The following is a 23345-nucleotide window of genomic DNA, read 5'->3' as shown; positions in this document are numbered from 1 at the left end:
CATACTGTCTTTTGTTAATTTCTCATACGTGCTGAAGGAAGCAGCTGTTTCAAGGCAGTATTGAGTATCAGAGAGCAGTTGGTTAATAATTTAAGCTTGAACCAAGGGAAACATGAAAAAACAATTAGGTTGTTTGTATTTCTTCTTAGCTTGGCGATGCAAAAAAACAAAAAAAAATTGTGTTTTTTTTGTTTTTGTTTACATTCCTTAACAGGTATTTTAAACACACACACTCAAAAGGAATGCATGCTGAAAAGACGTAAGGATGATGGTCAAATTCTTGAGAGGTTTAGGCGTTTTTAAGGACTGTTGTGTCCTGGCTTGATGTCACTTAGCAAATGACAGAGGCTAAGTGACAGGCTGCGGATTCTCACGCCACATGTCAAGTCAAGTCTATTTGTGAAGCGCATTACTGCGTAGATCTCACTGGATTTTACTGAGTCAGAGGTGAGAGTCTCGGACACAACCTCTCAGAAAGCTTTCACTTGTATGAGAGAAAGAACACACAAGTCATTATATTTGGCAACAAGGTTATATAAACAGTCTCACCGCCTTGAGCAAAAATGTTACACTACAACCTTTATATGTCTTTACACCTCACAATAACGGTCCGTGTAATAAGAAATATGTAATGTAAAAAATAAATTCAACCACTAATGTAAAGCAAAATATACATACCACCCAAACTTTCGCAACTGACAAGCATATGGTAGCTAGCTTGCTAGCATACAGTAGCTAACCATATCAAAACACGCTATTTACCGAAACAAGTCCGTTACTATCATGTCATTTAAACACTTCCTTATGCGGGTTACACAAACAGAGAATTACAAAGAAGAAAGAGTTGCAGATGAAAAAGAAATAGTACAAGCTAAGATGACTGTTATCTTAAATGGTAGCTTGATTGTGGCAGCAAACTCTTCTTGTCATTTTATTGCCGCAATTTTTTTTTACTGTCGCAAGTGACTTGTGAGAAAAGAAAACACTCATATTGAGCAGTTTCATATTAATGATTTTTGACTCTGGCTATTTCCCGAGCAGTCTCGGGAGGGATTAGGAGAAAGGACAAATGCTCAAATTAGCGCCTTCTGCCTGTTTACATCACCATAACTTTGCGGTTCCTTTGACACTGGCTGAAATAAGGTATTGATTATGATGGTTATGATGAGTCGATGTCCAAAATTTGTCCAACATTTAAGGCATATTTTCTACTGGAATGAATTCCACGATTTTTACATACTTTAAGGCATTGGAGAGTTGGTTGCACTGTGTACATCAATAATATATTAACTAGGCCAACAGGCATCTAAAAAGGTCAAAGCAGTGGGTGTCTGGGTCGCCAACTGAGCTAGGTCACTACTGAGGCATTTTCAGTCTGAACAAACCCTGATAATTATTCTAATGCTGGTTGCAAAAAAATGTGAAAAATTTGTTTAAAGTGAAAAATAAATCCTATTAAGTTGAAAAGAATACTCAGAATTGGCCCCAATCCACTGGAGTTTAAAGATGACTGAATTCAAGCCATCTAAAGACTGAATTATTAAATACAAGCTGAAGATAAAACGACTGAATGAAGCAGTAAAAGCCTCCAGGTTCCACTCAATAACTTTACTTCTTGACTTAAATTTTCCTTTATGTAACCTATCCCAAGCTCACCTTGAAGGCTCTGACAAGTTTATGCTATTCCCTTGACAGCAACTTCTAAGTAAAGCCCAAGCGACGCAATTAGTAGAAGTTTTCCATGACATAATTTACTAGATTACAATTTAAAGCACTTGTAGACTAATTGTCCGGGTGCTTTGCATGGAGACACACAGATATCCACCATGAAAATGCATCAATAGTAAATGTGAGCTTCCCTGTAGAGATAGCGGGGTGCTTACAGCTTTGCTTTTAATTGGTGTTTGTATAGTTCCTGCCAGAAACGAGAGCACAAAGCAACTCCCCAGATTAATATGGACACACTTCTGTCCGCATTTTCCAGATGTTTAGGACACAGGTCTGTAAACACTTTTTTAAACTGGATGTATATCAAGACATGAAACTTATCTAAATCACGTATTATATCAAATATTACAGATCAGTTAAATTTGGGCTCTCCATGGTTCAGTTTACAGCAGTAAACCATGATCTGGCTTGAGTTTCCATCAAATATACAATCAAGTGTGACATCATGTGCAACACGGTGTAAACCAATGAATTTAACAAATAATTAGACCATGGTAAAGTAAGCCTTTAAAGGCCAACAATAATGAGGAGTTATTTTGTGGTCTTTCTTCTTGGCATGTGGATTCTTACTAGAAAAAAGCTAGATGTGTTTGAGGGCTTAGATAACCTAATTTAGTATTCTACACTATACTGGTCAAATTATTAAAATTTCTCTACGGTCGTGCGTAGTGCTTCGAAGAAATTTGTAATATGGAAAGACTGTTTGAATAACATGATGATGTTATGCAAGTAAGTTACTATGTACTAGACTACAACATTAATAGGTCAGGCTTACACTAAAAACGTTAGCTTATGACTCCCTTTAGCTGCCTGATCTCATTCTATCAAGTTGATATGAGGAGGATATGCTAGGCTTGAAACAAAGTTTTACATTTTTAGTTTGATTTAGATGTCCTAAAATAGGTGCTAAAAACTTGATGAAGATAATAGAGCAACTTTGGAAGCTGAAGCATAAACAACAACCATCCCTCCAATAAAATGGTCCACTGACATTAAGAAAATATTCATTAAAACAACAATTTTGTACATGTCAGTAAAATCAAAGTACCCAATAAAAAAAAATCAATGTATTACATTCTTTCATTGATGGATTTGCTGTAAAAGTGGTGTTTATAGATAGATAGATAGATAGATAGATAGATAGATAGATAGATAGATAGATAGATAGATAGATAGATAGATAGGTATTAGTTGATCACTATATTAAGTGTAATCTTTGCGTGTTCAAAATAATTGGATAAGAGATCTGATGAAGAAGCCTTCTTTGCAAAGAGTTTATTTTAGAAGCTTCTAAAAGACACAAGAGAAAATGCTTACATTCGAAATTTGATGTTAAGCCTCGAGTGTGTCAATGTGAAAACACACAGTCGCTTTATAGATGAAAAAAGCATACTCCTCCTCTGAGGCTGGACAAAGGGTTAGTAATTATAATAGACAGACAAGTGATATACTGACATGTTTACTTCAACTCCCCGTCCAAGCCGGAAATATATGATTAGACAGGTAATGTCATGAGACCTAGACTCCCTCAGTGTTATCTACATGAGAACTTGAGAACTTTACTCCCATCACATTCCTATCTCACCAGCTGGCAGGGAGTGAAAAAGTTCCAATATACTTCACAACAACATCATCACAGTTATATTCATTACAATACACAGCTATATGGCAAGTTATGTTTATAAGTAAATTCATAAACAGTAAAAATATAAATTGAAAATGTTAAATGTCTTCAATAGATAGATAGATAGATAGATAGATAGATAGATAGATAGATAGATAGAGAGATAGATAGATAGATAGATAGATAGATAGATAGATAGATAGATAGATAAAAAAGTATTTGTCTGAATCAGAGCATGAATTGACAAACATACCTAAATAAGGTAGTAGCTAAATTGCTAGCTAGCTAGCTAGGTTGATAGATAGACAGATAGACAGATAGATAGATAGATAGATAGATAAAAAAGTATTTGTCTGAATCAGAGCATGAATTGACAAACATACCTAAATAAGGTAGTAGCTAAATTGCTAGCTAGCTAGCTAGCTAGGTTGATAGATAGACAGATAGACAGATAGATAGATAGATAGATAGATAGATAGATAGATAGATAGATAGATAGATAGATAGATAGATAGATAGATAGATAGATAGATAGATAGATAGATAGATAGATAGATAAAAAGTATTTGTCTGAATCAGAGCATGAATTGACAAACATACCTAAATAAGGTAGTAGCTAAATTGCTAGCTAGGTTGATAGATAGATAGATAGATAGATAGATAGATAGATAGATAGATAGATAGATAGATAGATAGATAGATAGATAGATAGTGTAGAGAGAGCGACAGACTGAGAGAGACTGACAGATACGTACTGTAGATAGCTACTGTAGCATCTGTCAACATCTCAATATTGTCCAAATCAAAACTGATGGTGAAATGGAAATGTCTGCATGTGGCTCTTTTGACAGCGCTGACCTTTAGTCAGTCACAACACTGTAAACATCACTCTGCAGGGAATGACAGCAGACGGACAGGCATATACAGACATATTTACATTCCCGGAGACCAAAATAAAAGAAAAAAAGGTTGCCCGTCATTCCAGACTATTTTCATCCAATCTAGCGGTAAAAGGTGATATATAAAGATTGTCCATGGTTTAATGGCTGACAGTAGTAACTCTTACATTACTCTTAAAAGCATTGTCCAAAAGATGGAGAGTCCAGCAAATATACTACTGTAATTCCTGCCAACATGCCTTATTTAGTTGTTTATTTGCAACTGCTTATTTCACCCACTTCTCCTCTCAAGGAGCCAACTACCAGCTCCGATTCACAGTGAGTTTAAATTAACCAGAATAAATAGACCGCAGCTTGGGGAGCTGCACCTCTGAGCTATTACTACCACACATAAAGACAATTAGAGTTTTATTGATGCTTTTTCTCCCCACAATTATTTTCTTTAACTAAAAAGCTCCACTGGAAGGACTTGGCCTACCACATAAATACTACCCACTCATTATTATGTGACTGTTGGTTTATTCGTGATAACATTTAATTAAGCCCGATACTCTTTGGAATGACTCATTGCCTGCGTAAAAGGTCAATATTCCATCATTAACTGCCTAACCTGCAGTCATGTTCAATTAAACGTAGCCAAACAAACGTTCAGTCAGTCAATAAACATAGAGCGCAACAACCCTTCGTAAATTGTATCACAATTTGTGTTGGCAGCATTTTGTTCTAACACAGCACAAAGTCGATTTACCTGCGCTGGCTCAGCTATTCTGCATCACAACACAAACTCATATGGAACACTGTAATAAGCCATTCTCTCCATTTATTTACATTTTCACTCTGTTTGCCAAGTGCTAAAATCTCACTCTACAAATGTGCATAAAAGCATCCAATTGTCAATATCCACACTATTATGTGTCATGTAAAACAACCTCGGCTTCTTCCCATTTAATTAAAATTTTGTATTCAAATACAGCCCTTAGGGCAACAACAGCAAATGTCAAGTTTCCTTGCTGCCAAAACGCGCAAGCTGACACTGACGCTTACCTTTTCCTCCAGGACACAATTGGCTCTTAGTTCCAAAATTATGAAGCACTGATTCAGCCTTGGAGCATCCATTCGCCAACTGCACAGGAAGATACATGTATCACAAGGAAAACATGATTAGCATTGTTTATGGTATGGGAAGACAGATAAGCTATGTTGGGTTATTGTTTTGGGCACATCCAGCTGAACTGACACAGCCGAGCTCATTTTGGCTCCAACTGGTCACTACTATTGCATGCTATGTGTTGTTAAACTGATTGTACAATGTTTTAAAGGAGACTGCAAAAAAATATTTGTGTGACTTTTAACCAGACTTGAACTTAAATCTGTTTTCTTCTTCTGCTGCTTCTTTTCTGCCTCTTACTGTGTTGTATGCAATTAACATATAAGAGGTCAAACAGTGTGATTTAAGGTATTCATTACTTCTCTAGCTACAGTGTAGAAAGTTATATTAACGTGTTGTATTATTCAAAACAATTTTCCCTGCTTGTGGGAAGCCTTTCATGGGAATTAAATGTATGGGAGTTTACAAAAATCAATATAAATAAATTGGTTATCGCAGCAAATGTTACTACAGAAATAGTTTCTAGCAAAATGTTAACAAAGTGTTTTGTTAGCCTTAATTACCAACATTATCCAAAAATTAACAATGAAAAATTTTATTACGTTTCATGCGCAAGCACTCTTGAGTTTTGATTCTAACCTTTTTGCTTTGTCTTTCCAGCTGGTGAGTGGGCAACAAGAGAGTCGCCCGCTTCTGAGTCCATCCATTGACGATTTCCTCTGCGAGACCAAGTGTGATGGGCTTTCCCGACCAGTGACCTCCAACACAGCAGGTACAACAAACAACAGCCATTTTATTTTATTTTTTTTAAATGGTACAAGGACAAAGCTGCTTGTTTACTTTATTTCATTTAGCAAAATATGTCCATGGATCCACTTTGAAACAAGTCAAGAGCCGAGTGTCACTCGGAGTGTGTGAGGCAGGCAAATATTGTATTATTTGAAGAAAGAATAAAAAGCTCACTATATAGTGACAATTGTTCAGGGTTAAGTCCGGGCTTCGGCCTTCCTGGGTGGCGTTTGCATGTTCACCGGGTGCTCCGGTTTCCCCCCACATTCCAAAGACATGCATGGCAGGTTAATTGAACACTCCAAATTGTCCATAGGTGTGATTGTGAGTATGGTTGTTCGTTTCTGTGTGCCCTGCGATTGGCTGGCAACCAGTTCAGGGTGTACCCCGCCTACTGCCCGAAGCCAGCTGGGATAGGCTTGTGAGGACAAGCCGTTAAGAAAATGGATGGATGGATGTTCAGGGTTATAATCAGGGGCACAACAAAACTGGTTTGAACTAATTTAAAAGACGCGAGCGAATCAAATTGAACCGAATCGAATCATTGCACTTTGAAACAAATCAAATTATCAGGTATTAGTCTTTTATTGGAGAGATATCTTAGAAGAAAATGGCACATTTACAGTATTGACAAATACTCTCGAACTGAGTCGTATCATATTTAGTCGAAAATCCCACTAATTCGAACAGAATTAAATCGTCCCACCGTTATAATTGTCCTCCCCCTGAGCAGCTTTTGCGGTTTGCTGTCGGCATTCGGCCTGAGTTCTACCGTCTTGAATATTACATACTCGATGATTAGATTTGTCTTCAAACTAGAAGATGCCGTGGGAAACAATCAGCTTCAGTCTCTCAAACACGTGCTTTAGGCCTAATATCAATAGTGCACATAGAATGTACAGTAGATTGATTGTAAGCCTTTCTTCATTTACAAAAAAGATATTGGGCACCAACTGTGAAGGTTTGTTCCATAAAGTGTAGCCTGGGCTTGGATCTATCCTATTATGCAAAACCGGTTTCCTCCCACAGTTTAAATATGTGCCAGTGAAGTGGATTTAGGTGTGATCCTTTGTCAGCCTGTCACACTATGTGATGGACTGAAGAAGCGGTGAATAATGCTGAGCAGGAGTAAGCAAGTGAAAAAAATCAATGCAGAATTTTAATTACATGCTCCAATATATGCAAATCCACAAGTGGATCCCTCGCATACAGCTTCTTCTTTTTTTTAGTTGCTGGAGAGGTCAGGTCAATTAAGACAAAATAAAATAGTATAGACCTTAAAAATCATGAAGTGCAGTGATTGTTTTTGTTTGCTTGTCCCCATATTATTTATCAGGCTATATTCTGGTCATTTAGAATCACACAAGATATTAGGATTAGACTGACTGGACTGTGATGGCTTCTTTCTCAGAACGTTGTACCAACATGTCACAGAAATCGTTGTTTTTGTGTAATGCAGCTAACAAATCAGTTATTAAGTGTCTTCTTTTGCTTATGAGAAGTGTTGAAAAGGACATAAGGGCATGTGGTGTATTGACTGGTGCGTACAATTATATTGTAAGTCGTGTCTTCTATCTTGCCCTGGGGGGGCAATGTCATGTAAACAATGTTCCTCAATGCTGTGAATGTCCATGCATGACGTATGTCTACGTTTGCTTAATCTGATTTATTCAAGAGAAGCTTCTTGTCACCCTCCCCTCCATTCCCCTCAATCCACTCTCCATCACACTCATCCTCACATATTTTGCCCTCTTGTCAGCACTTTCCTCCAAGATGCCGGTTCAGTGATCATGCAGATGCTGTGTTAGTGCAAGAACAGACAATATAATTCCGACAACAGTATGTTATCATGTCAAGACTTGTATTGCTGTCAGACAAGAGCTATCATCTTTCGCTATAGGCCTCAGTACTGTTCACTACATTTCTAGTTCATCAGGAGAGGAAAAGCAGATAAGCAATTCCCAAACCATGCTACAATGAGGGAGCAACGTCATTCTTCTTTGAAATGTGTCATAAACAGTTTCCTCCATGTACAGCATTTTGTATGCCGCAGTGGTTGTTTTAAAGTGCTCTGTAAATAGAGTTGAGTTGAATTGTTTATCATCCAATCTACAGGCAGGCTTTCATGAAATAAAATGCACACATTTACAGAACCTTGCCCAACCGACTCATAATACAAGCAGGAACAAATCGACGTAAAACGCTCTTTGCTGAGAAGACACTATCTACCATATTTTCCACTTGAATTCCACGAAATGAAAACAATCCCAATGGAAATAAGGATCTTACGGAAACCCTATTTTTGTGCATTAACTCATTTGCTCACCAAAAGGTATAAAAACATTCTATTTTAAATATTGCCATGGTCCCAAAAATGTATGTATATTTTTTTTTAAATGTTTTGTTATGCTAGACCATACAGAAGGATTTGATGCAGCCTCTGACCTGAAGAGGTCGCTTAAAGCAATGGTAGTTATTACAAAAAAACAACCAGCAGGTGGCAGCACAGTATACGAGATCAACCAGGGCCATGTTGCAATAAGCTCTTTCCCCCAGTGTTTTAAACAGGTTTGTGAATAATGATGAAACTTAGATATATTCGAATGCTAATTGCTGCAAAACGGAAACAAATACAAATATGCTTTTTTTTCCTGATGATAGAAGAGACACTAATCTTTCTTTTGGTAGGTAAAGCAATAGAACACAATATTCTGTGGGTTTTGCAAAATCTGTCAAAATCCAGTAAAACAACAGGGAGGAAAGTGGGTTGCTTCAGTGAAAATGGCTGGGAGTGAATGAGTTAATAACCTTATTAAAAACTACTTAACACATACCCATATTAACACATTATATACTAAATGGACACATGTCCATTGTTCAATTTGAAGGCAACCTCAGAACATCCTTCCAAGCAGCATAAGAATCCAAGAAACATTCTGTTGTATAAATAAAACCTCACAGTCTGAGCAATTGTCTCGCCAGTCTCATTAGTTTAAGCTCAAGGGTGTCAAAACATTTTGAAAGACCTGCTTTGTAATGAATGCCTTTGTGCTTCTTTTTTATGCTAAAATCTCTTCAGGCAACCTCCCTCCTTCAGTGCATCGCCCCCATATTTGTAATTGTGCTTGTCATCTAAATAGCACAAGTCACGGGCGACAAGCATCCGCTCTGATTACGCCCAGATTTCAGTCAACAAACCCTCTCAGCTGGTTATCATGAAACAGCAGCACGCCATTTATATCGTCATCTTTCGGCAGCTTTGAGCTCTCCGTGCACGAGGGGAAACAGTCAGCGAGGGGCGAGGGAATTTGACTGAGATTCTATTCTCTGTGAGTTTTAATAGTTACCACCCAGTGAATAGAAAAATTAGCGGCAATCAGAAGAAACCGTTAAGAGACAGTAACAGTAGGATTTTGCTATTAAGAAAACTGTCAAAGAGATTAAAAACTACCATAGTGTGATTTTTAGTTCTTCTCTCTGTCCGATATTGGCACTTATTATTAAACTCTGCAACCAATAAATGTGTGACAATCCAGTGTTGCAAAAATTTGCACTAAATTTTAAACTTAAAGACAGAAAAAGAAATCACAATCACACAACGGTGCTGCCTGAGGTCATAAAATGCATCATAAAAGTCACTTAAGTAGAAAGATGCTCCTCGTTATCGGCCTGACATATATTTTGATTGTTTCGAAATAACACCGCCATATTGTTAGGTGCTGAATCACCAACCTTTTATTTCAGACCAACATAAAGTCTGTCATCTGAAAGCTAATTTTTCACATGAATAATATTACCAACAAAGAAGGGGATTTATTGGGTGCTGGAATATGTAAATTACCCCATTCATATAGTTGTTGTTGTTTTTAAATAAAAGGTTCGCTCTATTGACATTATTAAAACGTGCTCATTAAAATAAGATACATTACTCTGACTGATTATGGAAGAAAACGTTTTAATGGCCAAGTTACTTGCACAGTCATTAATGTAAATATTAGCATGTGGCTTCTAACAGTGTCTACTGTGATTGTGATGTGTCTTTTCTATGTTTATATTGTATATAATACAGAGTAGTAAAGTCAATTACTCAATTACTTTAGTGTAGTTTTTCGAACAATTACCATAGTCTGTGACTAACTGAGTTCCTCTTTCTGTTGGCTTTTTTTGTAAAAAAAAAAAAAAAAAAAGTTTACTATATATATATATATATATATATATATATATATATATATATATATATATATAGCTGGGAACAAAGGGGGTTACTTCAGTGAAAATGGCTGGGTGTGAATGAGTTAATAACCTTATTAAAAGGGAGAGAGAGAGAGAGAGTTATAAACCCAATAAAAGAAAACATTTGGCAGTTAATATGTGTCATGGGAAAATATGAATTTGTTTTTGCTTTTTCCCATCTGGGCATCACATTCTCACTGAAGCCAGGTTGGAAAGCATAAAACAGCCAAACAAATCTCGATTTACACAGTGTGAAACCTCCCAAAAAAAACTCATAAAAAGTGCTGTCTTGGCAGTTCTGTCGTCAACGTTGGACCTACTGGACCTCAGTGAGCCAAGCGAGCAGAGAAACAACAAAGACAGGAAGAGTCCTCGTTCGTCCCGGAGCGACAAGCAGAACAGCCCGCGCAGGAAAAAGACCGCCGAGACGGAGCTGATCCAGGTGGAGGTGGAACAGAGCATGCGGACACCAGAGAAGGCCTCACTGGACTCTGGTATGGACGCTGTGCAAACATTATGAAGAAACAGCCAAACACTTTCACAGAAATGAGGTGTTGACTGAGAACTAATTAGGCAGTAAGTTAAACAGCAGTGAAGTGATTAATTCATGGCAGAAAGTATATCCCTGATGTTATTTCAAGAAAAAAAGTATGTCTGAACTGCCAGTAGATGTTATTTTTAGAGCACTCCCATTACTAATTGTATATTTTTTTGCACTTTGTTTGACCCATCAGACCATTAGAAACAGTATTTGAACAACTTTACTTAAGTCACCATTATGCCAATTCATGAATGCTTATCTTTGTGTGCAGCCATCATTGGTTCACCGTTGGATAAATGGGAAGAGTTGAACCCCAACTCTGAGAGAAACGGTAGCAGGAAGTGGAAATTGGAAAGACGGCGTTCATCCAAAAACTCTTCGAATGAATTTCTATGGTAAGAGCTGTCCTGGACACTGAGCTAAAAGTCCAAACAGGATGTACAGTTAGGTTAAGAATGATGATAGTTTATAATGCATTTGAAACATGTGAGCATACCACATCATGTGTTCATGTGTAGGCAGTGTTATGTTGTAGGGCGTATAGAGCGACTCACTAAACAGAAGGCTAAAAACTCATTTCAGTTGAAAGTGGTGACAGGTGAAGTATTAATTCTTTCCTCTGACAGATTGGCTTCTAAAAATGCTGTTGTTTAGGGTCATTAAAAAAAATGTTCACCCCAGTTTAAGAAACATTGAGATCATATTGGATCAAGCCATGTCATGGTTACTGTCATCCATTCCTGCTTTTTCCAGCTCAAAAATATTTCTAAACTTTGATCCAAGTTACCACTTCTGGGCTACAAATGATGTTTTTGTTCATGTTGTTATTTCCATCTCTTTACTATTGCGGTCTGGCTCTTTCAGCTGTCTCAACAAAACTTCATTACACTGTCTCCAATTTGGCGTTTGACTACGGTCAATAGATTCAGCCAAAGACAGTAACTGCCGTTCTGTTGTCCTTGCATTGGCTTCCTGTTCATTTTAGGATTTTGTATAATAATCTCATCATTGTGGTCATGCGATTCCCATACCTGATGGTGGAGCTGGTGTCTTTTTATTGTCATTCCGACTGCTTTTTACCTACTGTCCCTCACACAATATCTAAAACTTAAGGTAATAGATCCATGTGGTCTGTTGCTTCCTATTTATAGAATGCACTTCAGTCTGCGCTAAAAGTTATGTATAATATGTATATTTAACTTACATCACTTGCAGGCTAATACACAACCTTTAACTTTAAAAACATTTTTTTTTCATAGCCAATACTGTAAATGGAATATTCTTTAATGGCTAAATCAATGGCCTGGTTTCAAACGTTTCAGTTAGTGAGGACAAAAGTGAAGGCACCAAGACCCACAAACAAGCAGTAAATTGGGGTACGTCTGTGAAGGCCTGACAAAGCACACCCAGTAAAGAATTTACTGAAATACCGAAAAAGATGTATGCCAAATACTTACCTAGCTGCATATTTAGATCAGTTAGTATTGCGTTTTATATTAGGTGTTTATGTTTGAAGTCATAACTTTGATATGTTTTTTTTTGTACAGAATTATTACAGACCAATAGTTGATTTTCATTTCAAACAAAAACTTGGATTGTAAGTACTGTTTTCAGCCACTTCTGCATTATTTTAGGTCCATTGACTGCAAAACCCAATTGGAGCCATTGAACAAGAACTGCGTGGAAGCAAACACCAAAGTGGAACCAGAGTCTGCTCTGGCATCTCAAGTAAGTGCTTAGTGTGATTAGGAATTGGCAGTAATCATCTTTATGGTTGACGCTCTGCATTTGAAGTCAACATCCGAAATGTAGCCTACTAACAAACATTTATACCGTGGAACAAACTACTACTGCATGTTAACCCTTCAAGTTTGTGTGTGATTGATTCGCCGCCATTTGTCCTAACACCTACAATTCTTCCATTTCAGCTCAACAGGCAGTATATTAGTGGAAGACATGTAAGCCTCCCTATGCATCCTTTCATTTCATCTGGAAAGACTTAAACATTTGCACCGCAAAAACAGCATCGCACCATTTCATGAAATTTGACTTCCAAAACCAGCGGCTTGACTTGAAGCTGAGAGGTGCTTTTGGGGAAATCCAGATTGTCCTAGGTGGTGCTACATGGTCCAAATGTGAAGCGCTTTCTTTGCTGGGTGGATGTCTGTGCAGGTCTGCGTAAGGGGTCGTATTTCTGATGCCGTTATTAGATTAATAGCCTATGAATTATTGATCTTACTCTGAGCCCATTAGTGTGGCTCTCACTGAGCTACCTAAACATACGTCACCTTTTCGGCACCTCTATTAATAATTGATTTGGTATTAAAGATAGACGTCCAAAATGGACGGAAGTTATTCGCAAACAAGCGCTCCAAATTTTTGTGCTCAAGAGTTGAACAGTTCACGGACAGGAGGACTCTCCTGCCATTTGGTAGGTATGCAAATTGCACGTACAAGCTGCATGCAAAAACTGAAGATGAGTTTACAAAATCAGTCTATGGAAAAATCAAGCCCCATAATAATCAAGTGTTTTCAAGGAGGGTTGAAGAGTCATTTTATCCATAAATGATCTTCCCTCGAGATGGACTTGAATGTTTCTGTCAGCTCTCAAATACATATTGAGGTATTTGCAAAAATTCTGAATACTATTCAAGTGCTGTATTATATAATCAGTCCTTAAATACTACAGCTTGTCAATATTTTTCTCAAATGCCAAACGTGGACAAGCAGCGAGCTAGTACATATAAAATACATAAAGACAACAAAAGACAATACAGCTAGATAAACGATGGCACTTCTGTGTTCTAATGAATATCAATCTATTCTATTTTTTTTTTTCTACACCGCTAATCCTCATTAGGGTGAGCAGGAGCATATGCCAACTTAATTAGGGGGAGAGTCGGGTGCACCCTGAACTGATCGGCAGCCAATCGCAGAGCACACAGACCAGGAGCGTCAAACTCAATATTGTCCGCGGTAATAAAAACAATATTGCAAAATTCAACGTTATTATTCATTACACATGACAATTTAAAATTTTGGTAGACATTTTAGCAAGGATCATTGAAGTGCCTTGCTTTTTTGGGGCCACATAAAATCATGTGGTGGGCCAGATCCAGCCCCCGGCCCCTAACTTTGACACCTGTGACATAGCCAAACAATCACTCAAACTCACATTCTATTGACAATTTAGAGTTTTTGATTAACTTTGCAAGCAGTGAGAGGAAGCCGGAGACAAACAAGGCAAGCACTTGGAGGGCATGCAAACCCAACACAGGAAGCTGAGATTGGAACCTGAGAGCTGTGAGGCAAATGTGCTCACCACTGGGGCACTGTGACGTACTCTGTTCTAGTTAGAAAGTGACAGTGAATCGTTTTGGGGATGAAATAAATTAATTCCGTTTTTGAAAGTGGAAAATATTGCTGTGTCACTGTTTGGACAGTCGTAATACCTGATTCATATCTTTATGTTTTTGCATCAGTTTAATTATGTGCAAAGCTGATTAAAAAGATTATAAGTAAGTTATGTGCTAAGCCTAATAATGTAAAATGTGTTCATTTTTGGGGTGAATTTTCCTGGACTAATTTGACATAGAAGCATAAAAGGGAAAAGTCATATTAAAGTCAACTGTCATCCATCAATACTGAGATTACGCAAACCCACATGGACCCGTTACTGTATTTCTACAATGTCTTGAATAGATTTGATGACCCAATATAGCGTTCAGTCTATATAGTCATTGCAATAAATCACACTTCTTAATGTGAAATCGTTTAACCTACGCTGGACAAATGTATAGATATAACCGTACGTTTGCTGAGCTGGTCTGTTTTAAATGTAACTCCAGGATGTTTGGGATGTAGGATTGCATGTGCGGGTGCACAAGAGTGGCTGGAGGGGCGGGGTTGAACCCAAGAGAGGTTGGCTGAGTATAGCATGGCGTCGAGATGAGGGTTGGGGCGAGCTGCTGACACGAGTGATTGAGCTAAAGCATGTCAGGGGCTTTGTTGAGGAGGAAATATTCACTCGTCCCTGAGAAAGCAGAGAAGGCTGACCCTTGCACACTCTCCCTGCCTGTCTCCCTCTGGCTGATTGTGCGTGAGAGTGTGTGTGTGTAATGGGCTATATTTGGATGATTAATAGATTGTGTTTCTGTATATACGTATTTACTGTACTATGAATTGTTTGTGTGTGTGTGTGTGCGTGTAACAGGCTCGTCTAACCAAGGATCAGCGGTTGGGCAGCGCCCTCCTGTCCAGACATCAGTCTCTAGAAGAGGAATTTGAGCGAGCCAAGGCTGCTGTGGAGGTAGGCGGATTGTCGCTTGGCCTTGGGGGAGGTAGAATGAGTACTTCTACTTGATGGAGTATTTACTGTAGCTGTGTTGTTCTTGCCGTTTGGTCACATGACACTTGTCACGTGTAAAAAATCTACGACGTCTTTATATGCATTTGCAAGTAAATCATGACCAAAACATTCACAAAATTCACTTCTATGCCCAATGGAGCCACATTACTTCTCGAAAGCCATACATGTTAATGAAGGTAAAAAGTGTTTTCAGTCAAGATACAGTAAGTCGACAACTTCCGAAAATGTAAAAGTCTAAGATGCATAAGGTGAACTCCAACTGACTTAGAACAGTCCCTTGTGGTGCTCCAACGTCACCGATCACATCTGACAGGGTTGCCTGTTTGATGGATAGTCAGCAATGCAGGTACGCAGTGCTTAAATTTACTGAATGTAGATAATTCAATTTCAAATAGCTACTGCCACCAGTTGACCAAAAATGAACACAACGTGTACATGATGTCACATCCGCAGACAGAGGGCGAGAAATTCGAACCCGAATCGAGTCTGAAAACTATTGGCCAGAGGCTTGTAGTATTAATTTTGTCAACGAAAACTGTGCAAAAATAATTTCGTCAACACACATTTTTCACCGGACCAAAATTTGCTAGACTAGACTAAAACCCTCATTAATAAACAATAACTGGGACTAAATTAATATACATTTTCATCGACTAACGAAGGCGAGACGGAAATTAACTTCACCTAATAAAAACTGGACTAAATTCTATGGATATGTTTAGCCCTGGAAAAAAAACAAGACGAAAATTATATGATTTTGTAAATTCCTGTCTTTGCTAATCCGTCACTGTGTGTCACAGTGACACTCCCTTTCAAATCTGCAGCTAGTGGGACACATGGGACGGACAGGAGATGGATTAACAGTGCAAGGTTAAAAAAAAATAATAATAAATTATAATTTATAGTTTAACGGCTAGAACGTTCCAACAATAATGTTAATCCGACCGCTAACTAATGTTGGCTAATTCACTAGCTTGTAGCATGGAGCCGTAGTAGCCACTTGTTGATATACTGTAATAGTGTTTGAAGTTGTTTTTCATCAAAAAGATGAGAGATGCCGTTTGGGGAGCACTTTGAAAGAAATCAGACTACAACCAATATCAAACGAAACATTTGTTTGGTTCTGAAAAACATGCATAACAAATCAGCAGATTTCACGATTGTTCACAGCGGGAAAGCGAAATAGGAGACAACATTTCTGACATCACAGCATTTTGAGCCAGATGATCAGTGAATCTCTCACTGAAGTCCTGTGGAACCTATTTCCCATTAAATTGAGCCCCCTTTTCCTCCTTTGTCGAATCATCCCCATGTTACTCGGCCCCCGCTGTGACACTTGACAACTTAATAAAGACGTTAGATCCATACACTCAAGTTGACGATGCGTTTGACCCAGAAAAAAATAAATAAATCACAATCTCCATCTTGCTAACAATGAGAGTAAATAGGTCAGTACCCAACTAGATTAATCAGATATCGCACAGGCCAAGTTACAGAAATTAGTGATGAATTTGACTCGATTAATCATTCATTCATCCATTTTCTATTTCATTTGTCTTCATCGGGATTGCTGGTGAGCTGCAACGTATAGCAACACCCTGGACTAGCTGCCAGTCAATAGCAGGGCACATATAGACAAACTATCATTCATCCTCATATTCACACCTGTGGACAATTTGGAGTCTTCAATGAACCTAACGTCCATTTTGGGGGCATGTGGAAGGAAGCCAGAATCCTCACAGTAAGAACCTGTGAACTTCAGACAGAAAGGCCAGAATGGAGTTCAAACCCAAAGCTCAGAATCATGAGGCAGATGAGCTAACCACTAGGGCTGCTATATGAATGACTCAATTCATATCAAATCTATTTACGCCTCTTGCACTTTAGGCCTCAAGACATTGCATTTTGGCTTTTGCCAAGGTACAAGGTCATGTAGTCTCATATAAATCCTTTTCAGGATTTTTCTAATTCCCTCTCCAAATAAAAGCCTCTTTTTTCCTGAAATTGTCAATTAACCCTCTGCTATTGAGTTACTTTATATGTACCAGACTACATGCTGTTGTATACTGCGCTGATGTATAATAGAGCAGGGACAGGAAAGATGGCCAGAAAGTGAGAGGAGCAGTAGAAGAGCGGCACACTCGCCCACTTGGGGGATCCCGTCCTAAAATTAGCGCTGATGTCACAGGTTGTGTAACTGGTAAGCCCTCAAAATATTTGTCTTTGGATTAGCTGCAGGGCAGGTTAGAGAAGAGATTTAGAGAGCAAGAGACGTGAGCGTCTGAGCATGGATGATCGATTGGTAACAGTAGCCCCAGGCTCGAAATGAGGTCAGGCTTCCACCGTGGATGAATTTTCATGCCGGTGGTCAGCCATTTGGGTTTCAGGTTTCATCAGTATCCACAATCAGATCATTTCAGTTGCTGCAGGGACAAGTACCATGACACCTGGCCAATACGAAAATGGACAAAAATGGATTTGGTCTCCTCCGCTTGTGTTGTTTGTCCTCAAGCACTGAGTGAAGATGTAGACTGCTACGTTAGCTTGTTATGCTAGCAGCCGTGTTCGAGCCTATCGCAGCTGACGAAAGACGGAATACACCCTGAACTAGTCATCAGTTAGTCGAAGAGCACAAACAGGGACAGACAAACATTCAGACACACATCATCACTGTGTAGGAACTGAGTGCATAAAAAATCAATATAAGACTTCGCTTCTTTGGAATACCACACTGACTGAACTCAACCATCCGGAACAGGCAGCACTTGCCGGCTTGACCCAAGCAAGATGTCAACTCTAAGTCGTGGATTAGTCGACTCATGCAAAAGAATGTAGCTAGCTCTCAGAACTAATGTGAATTATTGGACAAAATAATCTTTGATACCTCTCTTTTTGGCATAAATTAACTAACTAAGCTCAATAGTGGCAAGGGAAATCTGCTATAAATTAACAATATAAATGACAAAGTGTTAACTGTATATTTTATGTTAGACGTTTTTACATCACACTATATTGTTATATCGCACAGCTCCTTTTAAAGTGTATAGCTACAGTAGACTAAGTGTAATCTGGTAATGGATGCTCCTTGTCATTTTTGATATGGTGAATGACCTGAGACACATTCTATAAAGGTTGTCATGCTAGCTAGCAGTGACTAGCTAAGTGGGGTACACACATTGATTAACATCAAAAAGCCATTTTTTAAAACTTGGGAGAACTCACAAATAACACGGATGGTTGTTATCTGGTAACAGGTGTTCCTTATCATTTTTGTTAAGGTGAATGACACGTACAAAGCTTGTCATGCTAGCAGCCACTAGCTGCACAGAGTAAATTTGACTCAATTTAGAGTAAATTTGACTTGATTTAGAGTAAGACCAAATAGACTCAGTTTTAGAGTAGGCTAATATTTACACTAGAAAGAGAGTAAACTAAAGAATTGAAAAACAAAGTCACCCAATGGTTGAGGAATGAACTCACAACCTTCAGTTTGGGAGAGTGCCACACTACCACCTGAGATATGCCCTCCAACTTTTTGCTCCAATCTCCAAGAGACCAAAAACATCGTTTTTGAGTTAAGAAGATTCTAGCTGACACGAGTGCTATACTAACACACAGCAGGAAGTGAGTGGCTCAGGCAGTAGATCGGCTGACTCCCAAGCTGAAGGTCGTGAATTCGTTCCTCAACCCTTGAGTGACTTATGTTTTTTTTTTTCAATTCTTCATTTTACTCTCTTTCAAGTGTAAATATTACTCTAAAAATGAATGTATTTGGTCTCACTCTAAATAGAGTCAAATTTACTGTGTAAATGGGGTGCACACAAACTGATTACATTTTTTATTTTTTTAAAGGACAGCAAATGTTTGCTTACTGGTGAATGACGTGAGACACGTTAGTTTGCGGGTTATATTAAGTACTATTGTACTATACTAAGTTACATCTTTTTTTTTTTCATTGCTGTTCAGTCAGTCTCTTTGATGTGTAATTTTCAGCTAAGCGGAACCCATTCACCAAAAAAAGACACTTTATTTTCACCTAAATTTGGCCACAGCATGAATAATTTGGGACTAAACTCCTTGTCCGACCTTTTTTGTCTACAGGGAGGATGTGAATTCAGCGAGCATTCTTTCTTTCATTTGATTTGATGAAGCAGGCAAAGTATAAGAAAAGCAGAACCATCAGAGGGAGTCGAAAGCGTTCCCAAATTTCATCCATTTTACAAAATTGCCACTGATGACAGTAAATGTAGCTTTTTATGGCTTTACAGATAAGAACAGAAGGATGAAATGAGGAATGGAGAAACGGCTTTAAATTAATATAAGATGGCTGGGTGATGAAACATTTTCTTGGCGGGTTAGTGACTCTTCATGCTACATTAGGACAGTTTCAATTACTCTGAGCATATGGTATTGTTATGCTTCACTGGGATAATGTAGAATAAATTGTGACTTGTTTTGGCTGTGATGCATAAGAAATAAGACTTCCTGAGTGGAAGTAAAGCATAGACTAAGTTGGTGAGCATGTCATTTTTTTGATTAAACAACAGCAGCATGTGTGCACTCTATTATTACCTATTATCTCCTGCGACATCAACCCGATGCGATCTTGTTTTTGTCAGATGCTGAGTTGTTTGCCAGATTCTGCTCTCAATCCACATATAAATGGGGACTGCAAATAAATAATGGATTTAACCTCTTTACCGACCTCCTTCAATTTGGGCTAGAACATTATCAGTTCAACAGAACGTGAGCAAAGTTTTTTATTATTCGCAAACTCTCAAAGCTTAATGGCTTGTTCTGGTGCCTGTTCTCTTCCCTTCTAAAAAGTTTTGGGAATTTAATATTTTTATACAGCACATCATAAACGTTCATTCAGTTCTACTGAAATGAATATTAGATTATTATCTCTGTGGATAGCTAAAAGTAATTCCACTGCACCACAAATTAAAGGTGCCAAGATAGTTAAACCTGTCTGAGAGATGAAGATGATATTTTTATATTTTATTGCGCGGCTGGAATTTTTATTGCAGTAATTCGTGGACTGATTTATAATAAAATTATAGACCTATGTGTCTAATTTTGACTATTAATGTTCTTTTAAAAAAAGAAAAAAACAGTAGAAACTTTAAAATTGAAAACGTTTTTTTTAATGTATCTTATCAAAATCTATGAATTCTAGCTATAAATCAAATTGAAAATTGTCACGTCAATCAATCTTTGCCGACAAAGTGCCTGAGATTAGTTGCTGCCCTAGTAACTCGCTTGTTTCTTCTTCTTTTTTTTGCAGACAAAACAGAAAACTGCATGTGCAGAACTCTGTGTTATCGCAGACATTCACATCATGGGTAATTGCATTGTCGAGCAAAATACAACCGAGGCACTTTGCCCAGTAAATGTGTGTTATTCCATTATCGGGTCTACGGCTTTCTATTTTGGTCTGGCTGACCAAGGACTGGCAGTGCGGAGCTGTAGGGGGCTTGTTAGCTTTGAAAGGCCAGGCCAGCCCCGGCTCTGGAGACGCTCGGGTTGAGGTTTCTCGTGTCACTGATAAGTAATTAAACTTTTTGTGATGTAAGGCCAAGATGGATATAACCCCCTTCATTCCTTCGTTTTGTACAGTATGTTTCTCATTTTAGCAAGGATTTATACATCATACAAGTGAGACAGGGTGTACCCTATTCAAATACTTAGTAGAATCGTGAATGACTGGTTCGAAATTACCCTCAAGGCAAACATTTGTTTGATTTTGCATAAGCTCTGTTGACGTTGACATTTTCTGTGTTGTCAACATGCATTCATGGTAGCCCATTAACATGCACCCTGCTGCTCATTCCCGAGTACCTTGTGGCATTCATAAAAGATCGCTTCAGTAGTACATGGGTTGTAAATTACCTCGCGTTGTTCCACATAATTAAACTGACAACCCCAGTGTTATTTAATTATTCAAATTTTAAAAAAAAAGGGATATATATATATATGACTACGTTCAGGCATTTGTTGGAGTGTGGGGATGGATAATCTATACATCAAACGGAATTTCTTAACTCATTCACTCCCAGCCATTTTCACTGAAGCAACCCCTTTCACTCCCAGCTGTTTTACTGTATTTTGACAGATTTTGCAAGGCCCACAGAAAATTGTGTTCCATAGCTATAAAAACATGGAACCTACCAAAAGAAAGATTAGTCGCTCTTCTTTCATCAGGAAAAAAAAAGCATATTTGTATCTGTTTCCGTTTTGCAGCAATTAGCATTAGGATATAGCTAAGTTTCATCATTATTCATAAATCTGTTTAAAACAGTGGGGAAAAGTGCTTTTCCAAATGGCCCTGGTTGATCTTGTATACTCTGCTGCCACCTGCTGGCCGTTTTTGTAATAACTACCATTGCTTCAACCATTTTCTTCAGTTCAACGGCTGCATCAAAGCCTTCTATATTCTCTAGCACACACAAAAAACATTTAAAAAATTTATAAATATGTCTTTGGGACCATGGTAGTATTTAAAACAGGACGCATTTATACATTTTTGGGAGCAAATGAGTTAAGCAAAATGCAAACGTAGCATGCCAGCGGCTTTGATGGTGTAGTTGTACATTATTCAGACAGTGTGGGTTTGATTGCCAGTGTCCAAGTATCCAACCATGGCCAGTCTCAATTACGGATTAAAAAAAAATGTTTTAATGGGTTGAATCAGGAAGGGCATCTGGCATATGAGCTGTGCCGAACAAATCATGCAAGTGACTCGCTGTAGCGAACCCTGATGAAAAAAGCCAAATGCAACAAAGGACTGATGTTAGTGATTCAATCTTGACATTATAAGTTATGTTTTTCAACTTTTTTTCCGGCCCAACTTAAGCAACCCAACGTTGGCTTGGTACCTTTGGGACCCAGCCCTGGGTTGGGAAATCCCAGTCCAAATTTCACAAGGGCTGCAAAAAAAAAAAAATGGTTGGGAAGTGTGTTGCAACGTTTTACTAAGACATTTGAGAACAGTTTTAACTTATAGAAAATAGAAATGTGTGATATTCGCACAATGTCACTCCAATAAGTTCCTATTTGATGTGATATGTGAAAGGGCCCTCAGGAAGTGGCAACCATGAAAAGTCACCTTGAGGCAATTTGGCTTGGAGTGTCGGCAGCCGCCAATTACCTGCCATGGCTGCTTGTCAGGAGCCGCAATGGCCTCCGTGTCATTCGGCAGCCTCTGAACAGACGAGATGAGAAGACCTATGACACAGACGCACTCTTTCACTGCGCATCTCGGCCGTGATCCCGTCTAGATTGTCAGTAGGCACACTTGCTGCGCACACTCACAGACATTATAGAACAGACTTTGGGCCCATCTTTCAACTCGGATGTTTCTAACAATGGACAAGCCCGTAAGTGAGTCACAGGCGGTTGTTCTCCTTTGATTGGCATCATTCATCCCAGCTTGGCCGAGAATCATGGAAACTGTGATGAATGGATGAACTTCCCCATAAAGTAGAAGGTGCTTTATGGAAGGAGCAAGTCAACAGCTATTTCTGGACTATGACTTGAATGGAGACACAACACAATCTAATTTTAGAATGAATAGTAAACACACACACACTGAATGCATTATTGATTCTTGTCTTGGAAATAAAAAATGGAATTCTTTTTTTTCACTCACATTCATACCTGTGCACATAATGAGTAGTCAGTCCTTGGAATGTGGAAGGAAGCTGGGGCACCATCAGAACATACAAACTCCGCACAAGAGGTCAAAGGGTTGCAATTCAAACCCAGAATCTCTGCCAGACCCAATTTTGTGACAAAAACGGCAAGAAAAGAGAAAGAAGCTATTCTCCAATATGTTTACACTAAATTGTATCTTCCAGGGGACGCATAGTTTGTCGAATGCATATTTCATCTATTGTAACCTTTCAGTATGTGGTCAGCAAAGTGAAATGTCACATGAAATCATGTCAGATGTGCACGAGTCATTCTTTCACCTCTGTTTCTCTCAATTCCTTGACTCCTCCCCCTTTGCTTCATCCTGTTCTCCCCTTCCTGCTCCTTTCTGGCTGTTGCCT

At 38.4% G+C, this 23345-nt stretch overlaps 1 protein-coding gene and 1 long non-coding RNA gene across 4 annotated transcripts in view; one reads left to right on the top strand and one right to left on the bottom strand.

Moving 5' to 3' along the window:
• The window catches only part of pex5la (peroxisomal biogenesis factor 5-like a), an 81033-nt gene that overhangs the window by 44161 nt on the left and 13527 nt on the right, over window positions 1–23345 (top strand). For 2 of the 3 annotated variants that reach the window (XM_077583984.1, XM_077583982.1), the window contains 6 exons: window positions 6020–6131; window positions 10678–10875; window positions 11194–11317; window positions 12557–12650; window positions 12851–12880; window positions 15136–15231. In XM_077583984.1, coding sequence (XP_077440110.1) covers window positions 6020–6131; window positions 10678–10875; window positions 11194–11317; window positions 12557–12650; window positions 12851–12880; window positions 15136–15231 — 654 coding nt within the window. The remainder of the gene's footprint in view (window positions 1–6019; window positions 6132–10677; window positions 10876–11193; window positions 11318–12556; window positions 12651–12850; window positions 12881–15135; window positions 15232–23345) is intronic. The other variant, XM_077583983.1, reaches the window with a different exon arrangement.
• LOC144062519 (uncharacterized) lies at window positions 5293–23345 on the bottom strand. The gene is made up of 3 exons (XR_013296409.1): window positions 23265–23345; window positions 5999–6117; window positions 5293–5374 (listed from the first exon to the last, which is right to left on the bottom strand). It is a non-coding gene; the product is annotated as an uncharacterized LOC144062519 (long non-coding RNA).

Source organism: Vanacampus margaritifer, chromosome 13 (genome assembly GCF_051991255.1).
Source record: "Vanacampus margaritifer isolate UIUO_Vmar chromosome 13, RoL_Vmar_1.0, whole genome shotgun sequence".
Taxonomy (NCBI): Eukaryota; Metazoa; Chordata; class Actinopteri; order Syngnathiformes; family Syngnathidae; genus Vanacampus; species Vanacampus margaritifer.
Note: the sequence above shows the minus strand (reverse complement) of the source record. Positions and strands in the feature narration are given on the sequence as shown.